This window comes from Harpia harpyja, chromosome 3, assembly GCF_026419915.1.
Source record: "Harpia harpyja isolate bHarHar1 chromosome 3, bHarHar1 primary haplotype, whole genome shotgun sequence".
Lineage (NCBI taxonomy): Eukaryota > Metazoa > Chordata > Aves > Accipitriformes > Accipitridae > Harpia > Harpia harpyja.
Window position 1 is genome coordinate 80144530 of NC_068942.1, and position 10132 is coordinate 80154661.

General features: G+C 62.2%; 1 protein-coding gene across 1 annotated transcript; it reads right to left on the reverse strand.

Moving 5' to 3' along the window:
• Positions 1-362: 362 nt before the first annotated feature.
• On the reverse strand, positions 363-5830 carry ABHD12B (abhydrolase domain containing 12B). Its single transcript, XM_052783647.1, has 13 exons — positions 5706-5830; positions 4203-4330; positions 3663-3765; positions 3432-3551; positions 3066-3096; positions 2849-2894; positions 2625-2754; positions 2343-2383; positions 1974-2053; positions 1793-1875; positions 1134-1212; positions 878-1002; positions 363-497 (listed from the first exon to the last, which is right to left on the reverse strand). Exons 1-13 carry the CDS (start codon positions 5810-5812, stop codon positions 476-478), a joined length of 1095 nt encoding a protein of 364 aa, XP_052639607.1. The 5' UTR covers positions 5813-5830; the 3' UTR covers positions 363-475.
• Between the last annotated feature and the right edge of the window lie 4302 nt (positions 5831-10132).

Genomic DNA, 10132 nt, shown 5'->3' on the forward strand with positions numbered 1-10132 from the left:
CTGAAGCCTAAAATTAGGGACCGGGCTTGCTTGCACCAACGCTAATGCAGAAAGCGGGTGTAAGGGGCGAGCTGGTGGGGCTCGGCCAGGGATGGGGTGGGCAGCACAGCTGGCCACAGCTGTCTGAGCCCTTGCAGGTGATGCTGAAGCAGGACTTGGGGTGCAGCTCTTGCCAGTCCTAAAGGCATCAGTGCCAGGGGGGGTTAAGGGGTGTTTGCGGGCAGGTCCCTGTACCTCTACCACTGCCCCATATGATGCTCCCGGTCACGGCTCGCGTGGTCCTGTCCCAGGCGCAGCACCCAGATCACGGCACTATCTCCATCCCCTGAGTAACACCCGGCATCCTCAAGGCAGTGGGCGAATTTTAAAGTTTCTCAGTAGTTTTTATTACGTACAGCAGTAAGTTCAGTGCAACGAGGGGTTCCTGGTGTGGGTTTGAGGGAGTGCTTGTGGTTGCTGCACGCAGCGGCTGGCATCACTTAATGTTCAAGAAGTCTCTGCAACAAGACGCAATAAACCTTACGATGTATCACTGACCGCCCGGTGCTGCTTGAGAGCCTGATTTCTGATCCCTGGATGCGGGTCTGAGCTGGGCTTAGAGCAAAGCTACATCTCTGCACCCAGGGCAAAAAGGAGCTGGGGGCTGTCCCCAGGGCCACCTCCCCATGACACTGGGGCTGAGGACAGGCTCAGGGCAGCGAGGAGTGACTGGAACACAAAAATTGATGCCAGCAAGCACCGTAGGGAGGGGAAGGAAAGGAGGAGGGGGAAGGCAGCTAGCTGCATGGTTGCAGCAGGGGAGGATGCACCCCTGGCAGAAGAGGCCAAGGCTCATTCTATGCCCCCCCCCCCCCCATTTCTGCAAAGCAGCACTTACTTCACCAGGGCGGGCAGCTCCGGGTTGAAGGAGATGTAGTCATGGCCCAGGCCCAGCTTTTCGGGAAAGGTAATGAACTTCACCTTGGTTTTGTCCTTGTAGGCGCTGCGTGCCATCTCGAAGAGCTGCCGTGGGGTGGGAGCGTGGTTAGCAGCATGCAGGGGGGACCCCAACCCCCCCTCCCGGCACCCCAAAAACAGTCTAAACCAGCCCCCACCCTGGGTAAAGCCCACGCGGAGGCGATGGTGGTCCCCACCTTGCGGCCCAGGTGCGGAGGCAGCACGGTATCATCTTCTGCGTGCAGGATGAGGAGCGGGCAGGCCAGCACCTTCACGCTGTGGGCGGCAAGCACAGGGCTGAGGAGTCACCCCACAGCCGACAGACCCGTGGGAGCCTCCCTGGGTGCTGCTAAAACCCCCACAGCAACCCTGACCCCCCACACACACACACCCCACACGGTGGCATTGCCTTTCAGAGCCATCCCAGCCCATCGGTGGCTAAGGGCAGCTGAACTGCCCCAGGGTGATGCCCACGCTGCTTGCCCCGGCACGGCAGCACCCTAATAACCTTAAAGCCACAACACAGGGCGCTCAGGCTTCAAAAACACCCATGAACCAGGTGGCTTTTAGCAAAGGCACCCACAAACACAGAGGGGGAAGGACCCCCGCTGCCACAGTAGTAGCGTAGTGCTCAAAAAAAGGCTGTCGGCTTGTGGACTTTGCTCAATAGTAATATTGATATCTGAAGTTATGCAAATAAAAAGCCGCTTCTAAAACATGAGTAAGCTGGGCAAACACAAATGAGTGTCCAGGGATTGCATGGTGTGACATGTCCAACCCCACACACACCCCCAGCCAGGTGGTCCCAGCATCAGCCCCACGGGGACGGCTGCGTCCCATCCCTCCGGGCACTCACTTCTCGTCGCTGCGGAAGAACATGTCGGCCTGGGCTAGCGAGTCCAGGATGAGGTACTCGAAACCCGGGAACCGGCGGTAGAGCTGCCAGGGAGAGAGTTGGGGGGGGGGGTGCTAAGTCATGGCTTTGATTGCTGCACGGGTGGTCGGGGGACCCCGCGGGGCAGAGTCGCCGGGCTCACCGTGGAGATGGGGACGTGGGTGGCCGCCTCACGGATGTTGGTATAGGATGACTCCAGGACTACGGCATCAACCTGGACGCCTGAGGGCAGAGCGGGGAGAGAGCAGGCATGGCTATGGGGGGGTCGTCCCCACCCCGGGGCTGCTGCCACACTCCCATCCCAGGCAGCGGCCATGAGGCCAACGTGCCCCCATCTGCTAAGGAGGAGGGGGACAGCCACTTGTCCCCACCGCGGGGGCCGAGCTTGATGCTTGAGCAGAGAGTGACGGGGCTCCCCAGCTCCTCTGTGGCCCCCAAAATCCGGCCAGGGATGTGCAGAGCCCCCGGGGGGGACATCGCGTGGGGCTAACCCAGCCACGCTGGCCCTTACCTCTCTCTTCCTGAAGTTTCCTTGCCGCATTCGTGGCAATCCTGCGAGAAGAGAGGTGACAGTGAGGGGGAGCAGCCACGACGCCCCGGCGGGGTGCAGAGCACCCTCAGACCCCCCCTTTGCCTGCTGGGTTTTGCTTTGCAGGTGCCTCCCCCAAGGAGCTGCTCCAAGCCCTTGGTCCATCCCTGGGTGGCACCGGTCTGGCAGCAGTGTCACAGCCCGGGGACCGGCTGTGGGGTCCGGCATCAGCCGGCACCCACGGGGTGTCCCCCCCTCACCCACCCCGTCCCCAAGGAGTGTCCCCAGAAGAGGATGCTGCTGTTCCCGCTCCGTGCTTTGGCCCAGTCGTAGAGTGCCAGGACGTCCGTGGTGAAGCCGCTCTCCGTGGGGTGCCCACTGGAGTCCCCATAGCCTGCGGGGGGACACGGCTCAGTGTCACGACCCTGGGGGGGGGGGACACCGGCTCCGGGGGGGGTCACTCTGTGAGAGGGAGGGGGTGACTTTACCTCTGTAGTCGAGAGCCAGGATGTGGAAGTCAGCAGCCCCCATCGTCTGTCAGAGGAGCGGCACCGCGTTATGTCCCGGGGCGGGGGGGGGGAGAATGCACCCCCAGGTCCCCCAGCGTGGCCGGGCTCGCTCTGCCCAGGGTCCCTCTTGGGTCCCCGGAGCCAGCGTGAGCCTTACTCCCAGCAGGTCCCAGTCCCCCCGCAGGGGACCACTTACCTTCAAGAACTGGACGCGGTGGCTCGCAGCCCTGATGGGGAAAATGAGGTTAAAGCTTGGGGAGGGACCCTCAAGGGACCCTCCCCGGTGAGGGACCGGGGTGACCTCTTCCCAGGAGAGAGCTGGATGCTCTGGGGCAGGTGGGTTTTGACATTTCCCTTTAACTCAAATGGACTTTCTTCCACTTGTGGAGTCAGAAACCGCCGCAGCAGTCCCGGCCCTGCGGCACCGCCGGCTGCTGCACCGAGTTTGCCAGTTCTCACCCCACGCAGAGACGCTGCGCGAAAGCAGCCGACGCACCCCGTCCTCCCCCCGGAGAGGCACGCGCGCGGTCCCAGCCCCGCAGCGGTGCTCCGGGGTACTCGCCTGGTCCCCCCATTGCCGTGCAGGTAGATGATCACGGGGTGAGCGTCGGCAAGTGCCTCCTCGTACCAGCGCTGGTCCTTACCCAGCGCCTCGGCCCCTCTGCTGCCTGGCACCGTGTGCCTGGGGGGGCCAGAAAGGGGTTAGCCTGGGGGGGCTTCACCCAGTTTAGCCAGGACACTGGCGTAGCCACGCGGCCGTGCCCACCCGGGATGCCGGGGCTGCCCCGCTCACCAAATGCCGACTGTGACGCCCGGCTCGGTGGTGAGGTACAGGCTGATGGTATTGTTCAGCAGCAGCTCCGGTCGCCGAAGGTCCGCAAAGAAGGGGAATGCCACTGATGGAGAAATCACAGCCATCACATGAGCAACCCAGGAACCCTCCTACCCAGCTGCTTTTAGCCATTTTTCCAAAGCAACGTGTTATTGTTTTTAAATTATTTGTCCGGAAGCCAAGGGCCATGCTATGGCCAGCTTTCCCACCCAGGCATCCCACCCGACTTCTAGCCCTGTTGACGCTGTGCGTGCCCAGATGTGTTGCAACTTCAGGCAGTAAACAGGGTCGGCGGCACCGCGTTATTACAGCTTGCAAAACACGAGGCGCCAACGGGAAAGGTCCCTCCATGCCTCCTCTGCAAGCCCATGGCAAGGGAGGGGGGGTTGGATGGATGCTGTCCCGGTGCCACCCAGTGTTTTGGGGACCCCCTCCCAGCCCCCTGCTTGCTGAATCCCTGGGGGGGGACTCTCCCGGTTGGGACAGCCACAGGGCACTCACGTAAGTTCAGGAAGACGAATTTGGTAGCCATGACTGGGAAGAGGCGGATGAGGAAGGGCACGGAGACGTAGATGAGGAGCAGGTCCAGGAGGAGGGTGCGCAGCCGGGGGCACCAGGCCAGCCAGCCCCTGCAAGGCAGACACCCCGTTAGCACATCCCCTCCCACCCCAAGGGCTTTGGGGCTCATTGGAACGGGGTCCCCATTCCCAACCCCAGTTGTGATGGTTGGATACAGCGGCTTTTCTCCCGCAAGGGCCTGAAGCTGCCGTTTGTGCCCTCCCTGGGACCGGGAACTGGTTCCCCACGCCGGGGTTGTGTTTGGCTTTTGGAGATGGAGCCGAGGTGTCGGAGCAGTCCCACTGTGACACAGCGTCAGGAGAGGCCACGATCCGCTCCCCTGCGGCCTCCCACGGGATGCCAGCAGGCAGGAAGGGCAGGGCATCTGCAGGCTGATGGTGCTGGGCGATGGCGAAACTAGCCTGGGTGCCGGGGGATTTAGGGAAAAGGTTTCTGACAGGCGTCCAAGCACAGCTCGTTCCCTGCCAGCAGGCACCCAGGGTCACCGTCGCTCCTGCAGAAGTGGATTTATTCCACTGCCTGCCCTGGGAAGTGCTGCAAGATGCTGAGAAAGGGTTGCAAAAAGGGTGCCAGGGCAAGGTGGCATGGTCCCCCGGGCACAGGCATCCCTCCTGGGAGGGTGCAGGGTGGCATGAGCCATGCTGGAGCAACAGGGAGCTCCCCAAATCCCGGTCACCCCAAGACTTTGGTCCAGGCCGTCCCGCTGTACGCCATGAGCAACGGGCCAGCAATGTCCTCACAGTCACTGCAGTTAATTAGTAGGTGCTGCTCTTGGTCTACACCTAATATTCAAGCGCAGGGGCGAGCGCTCACACCCGCCCTTGCACAATACCCACGGCCGGCGAGCACTGATGGGTCCGGACCAAGGGGACGTGCCCGCCAAAGGGCACCTTTGACAGCTGGCACGGCCAACGGGCCACCGCGTGGCTTCATGGGGACGGCAAGGTGACATGGGGACACGCGGTCACGGCATGGAATCATGAGGCCATGGTATAGGATCACGGCCGTGGCAGGGTGACGCGGGGACGCGGCCGTGGTACAGGATCACGGCTGCGGCAGGCTGGCACAGCCATGGCCGGGGGGGGGGACACATACACACATACACACACACGAGGTCACGGCCCCAGCAAGGTGACAAGGCCACGGCGTGGGGACACGGGAGCACGGTCACGGCGTGGGGACACGGGAGCACGGTCACGGCACGGGGACAGACCTACGGCACGGGGGGAACAGCGGTGGCGCGGCAGGGAAGGCGGCCGGAGGACACACCACGGAAACCCGGCGGAGAAACACCGCACGGGGACCGGCGACACGGTCCCGGGGAGCGCAGCGCGGCTCTGCCCGGCCCCGAGTCTCAGCCGGGCTCCCGGCAGCGCCTCCCCGGGGCCGGCCCAAGCTGCCCGCACCCCGGCGGCGGGTACTCACCGCTCCTGCCGGGTCGCGCCGGTCCTGCCCTCCGCCCGGCCGTTCTCACCGTCCCCATCGCCGTCCCCATCGCCGCCGCCATCGCCCCGCTCGCCCCGCCGCCGCATCCCTCCCGCCGACTGCCCGCGCCGCCGGCCCCGGCCCCGCCCCACTCCTCCAGGCCCCGCCCCACTCCTCCAGGCCCCGCCCCGCCCCTCCAGCCCAAAGCCCCTCGCTGCCAGCAGGCCACGCCCTCCGAGCCAAGTCACGCCCTCTCTCCGCCCCTTTGAGCCGCGGGGGCGGGGCGGGGCCTCCCACGTGATGCTGCCGCGCCATCCCCGGGGTCTCGGGGCGGGGGGGGGGGGATCCCGGTGGGGCCGCAGCTCGGTGACCCCGAGAGGGAACCGGGGGGCCAGCGGTAAGGCGATAGGCCGGGAAAATCGGCCTTGCCATGGCAAGGAGCGCACAGGGAAAGCTTCCAGGTTTAAAAAAAAAAAAATTTAAAAAAAAAAAATTAAAAAAAAAAAATTAGGGGAAAACAAAAAAGGTTTTTAACCAAACCTGGGGTCCCTTGGCTTCAGCTGGAAGGGCAGAAACCTGCTGCTGGTTCCCCTCCCAGCTGCTCCTCCCGCCTGCAGCTCTGCCAGGCTGAGTCAGCCGGAACTTTTCAGGCTGAAACTTTCCACCAGGAAAGATCCAGCTGTGTTTCAGCAATATTCCTCATGAAACTCTGCCTGGACGGGGGCATGCACGGCTGGGCCATCGCCTCCGCCTCCGTGCCTGCCGATGGGGCCCGCAACCGAGCGGGCATCGTTAAATACACTACGGGAGGGCTTGGGAGCAAATCTTTTCTGCAGAGGAGCAGCCTGCCCACGCTGGTGTTTCAAGCTGCTTTTATTTCACCCACCCTCCGAAGCAAGACCTGTCCAGCTTTTCCTGAGCCCACAGCACAAACCAGGCTGCTCCTGGGATTTTAGGGCCAGGCAAGGTGGGACGTGACGGTGGGACGAGCTGCTGGGACGAGGCAGGAGCTGAGCACGTGGCCCTGCACCCCTCTAGCACCCCGTGGTGGGTGTCTGGCAGGGGGGGCTCGGCAGGGTGCTCGTGTGCGGCTACGTGAATCGGTGTGGTTTATGCGGACGCAGTCTGTGCCAGGCCCCGAATGCAAATTCAAAGACAAACAGGTCCGGTCAAACCGGGGCTGCCGGGGCCGTGGGCAAGCGGGTGCGTGTTCCCCATCCGCAGATGTTGCAATGAGGTGGCACAAGCCAGCCGCAAGCTGCTCTTGCCGTGCCACCGAGGCAGGAGGACAGGGGAAGCAACCGGCAGATCTGGCTGGTTTTACACGCAAGAGCTTTTTCCTTCCACCCCCAATTTTTTCCCCGTTCCCAGTGGGTGCTGGGGCTGCAGCCGGGGCACACGGCAGCGCGTCGCCATGAAGGTGATGGGAGAGATGGTCCCCGGTGCCTCCGCTTCGCTGCCCGCAAGAGCTTTATTCGGCAGCGAGAGCTCGAGGGGATCGGCACGGAGTTACGGCAGATGCTTCGGCAATGCGGTGCGCGCACCGGGATGGAGCAGCCGCGCCGATACTTCATGCAAGAAGGAACCGGCGCAGCAAATGTAGCAAATATGAGGGTCTCCTGGGCTGGAGGGGAAATCCTGCAACCGAAAGGGTGTGCAGGATCAGGCCCGAGCAGCGGTGGCGGAAATGCGACTTGTGCAATAGGGCCTGGACATGCGATGGCAGCAACGAGCCGCAACCGAGGAGGCGCGACACTGCTGCGGCTTAGCACGGCTCGCCATTGTTTTATGCAAAAAAAAAAAAAAAAAATCAAAGTTTGGGCTTATTTCATTCCAAACTTCTCCCCGCACCAGCTGTGAGACGGGGAGGTTTCCGGCTGGCTTTTCCTACGGCATCTTTTCCTAAATGCCCCCTTTGTTTATTTTTTGCTGATGGTTTCGTAGCTTTTTTTGCTAATTTTTTTTTCTGGTTTATGGCTCTTGCTTTTCCCTGGTCTGGAGGGAGGCTGGGGTGAAGGGTGTCTCACCCTGCATGGCACAGCGGGAGGAGACCCCCAGAAGGCAGGAGCAGCTTTCGGCTTTCCCCCAACTCCCCAGGCTGTGGCCGGACATTTCCTCGCCCCAGCAGAACAAAGCACCCCATTGTGCAGGGAAAAATGGGAAGGGAAGCATGACGGGGCAGCGAGAACCATGCCGGCAGGGTGTTTTTGCAGGGATCGGGTGCCCACGGCCTCACAGAGGGGTCACCCACTGCCTGCGCAGGCGTCCGCGGCCGCTGACCCCCTTTTCGGGTGGCTCCGTGCCAGCTCCGGAGCCCGGCCACGGCGCTGGGTCCGTCCCGGCCGTTGGAGGCAGCTCATGTCCAGCAGTCCTGGATTTTCCCACGTGCCGCTTTTTTTTTGGTTTGGGTTTTTTTTTTTGGTGTGTGTCGTGCGTGACGGCGTGGGCGAGCGGAGGTTTCCTTCCGCTGAGCTCGCTCGGAAGGCCCTCGCAGGCCCAGCTGCTCGCTGGAAGGGGACTCCAAAAATAGGCTGTCGGGGTCCGTGTCTGGCAGGGCTCCGTGGCTCCTAGAAATAATGCTTTCCTCCTGTGGGAAAACGGGGGAAAAAATAAAATCAGGATGCCATTGCTAACAACCGGTCCTAAAAATGAGTCGGGAATTTGTGCTGCGGTGATACAGCCCGGCACTGCCGAGCCGGGGGGTCTGCACGTCCCCGTGGGCTGGCTGGGGACACGGGGACACCGAGCGTGCTGCCTGTCCCCATCGCCCAGCAGGCTGCACGCATGCAAACACGCGCCGATTCGCTTTGTTGGGTGACGGCGGAGATTTTTGGGGGCTGTCGCTTGGATTAGCGAGGCACCGGCGCTGTCGCGGCGAGGAGGAGGGTGAGGGGGATAAAGGTCCTGGCACTCGCCGGGCTCGCAAGAAAACAAAGCACCAGATGGTTTCAACTTCGACATAATACGTGGTGAAAAAGTGTTTGAACGGGGGCTGAAAAAGCAAATGCGGAAAGAGAGAGAGAAAGAAAAGAAAGAAAAACCCTCAGCAAGTGTCAGAGCAGAAGAAAGCATCAGAGAAAAATGGCAAATGTTGAAAACCAAAACAAAAAGCCCTCCCCCCGGCACAAAGCCGTGGCTGCTAACATCTGTCCAGCAAAGCCTCTCGCCAAGGCCCCCTTCCCTTTAAAGTCACTTTTCCTCGCCTCCATCGTTGCGGGGACACGGCCCCGTCCCTGGGCAGGGCTTTGCTTGATGCCGGGGGACCCGCTCGGCTCTGCCACGTCCCACGTCCTCGCCGCTGGCACTGGGGCAGCCGGCAGTGCCATGCCAAGCGGGTTCAAGCAGAGCTGCCCCAGCAGCTGCAGCGGGCTAAATATTTTATTACGCTTTTTAGCTCACGTGGGGTGTCCCCATCACAGCCGGTGGGACCGCGTGGCAAACCAGCCCGTATCTCTGCGGTAGGATCTCGTGGGGTTTTAAGCCTGGTTTCCTATCGAAGCAAGGCTTATGCAACCCGCTGTGCGTCCTTGCATCTGGCTGCGAGGCTTCTGTGTTTCCCTTGCTCCTCCCCCATAAATATTTTGAACCTGCAGACCAATTTCAGGGCTGCCTTAAAAAGGGGAAGAGGATTTAAAAGTTATTAACGTCCCCAGCGTTTTCGGGAAAAAAAGCAGCAAAATAAGCCCATGCGATTGTGCGAGAGTAGATTGCAGTGCGAGCTGAACCCCTTATTAGCCACCAGAGAATCCACAAGCCACAACCCTCGGGGACCGCCGGCTCCCTGCCACTCAGCCTGTGCCTGCTGGCGCTGAGCAGGAGCGTGGGCGGCCGATGGCTCCAGCCTCTAATGAGGTTTAAGTAAGGGTTTGAGTTCTGCTGGTGCCCGTGGATGGTGCGTCAGCACCCTGGAGCCCCCCCCCCCCGCCATGGGATGGCTTATGGGGCAGAGGGTGATCCCCGGTTGTGCCCCCCCCCCCAAAACAAGCGGGGGGCACAGGCGGGTCGGTGTGTTGAGCCACCACGGGTGCTGGGGTGAGCGGAAGGGCTGGGTACCACAAGGCGCAGCGTGGCCCCCCCATCACGGCGACTCAAGGACACCCGGGGGGGGATGCCGACCCCGCAGGCTCGGGGATGGCGGGGAGCTGGGGTGCCATGTCCCCAGGTCGGGGGACAATGGGGTGACATGGTGCCACGACCTTCAGGCATGGGGCAGCCCAGGTGATGTGCCATTGGTTTTTTGGGACAAGGAGGAGCTGCAGGGCCGTGTCACCAGGGGTGCAGCACAGTGGTGAGCCAGGGTGATGCCACCCTGGGGTGCAGGCCAGCAGGGAACTGGGGTGATATCACCTGGGAGTGCAGAACAGCGGGGAGCCGGGGTGATGCCACCCTGGGGTGCAGGATGACGAGAACCGAGGTGATGCCACCTG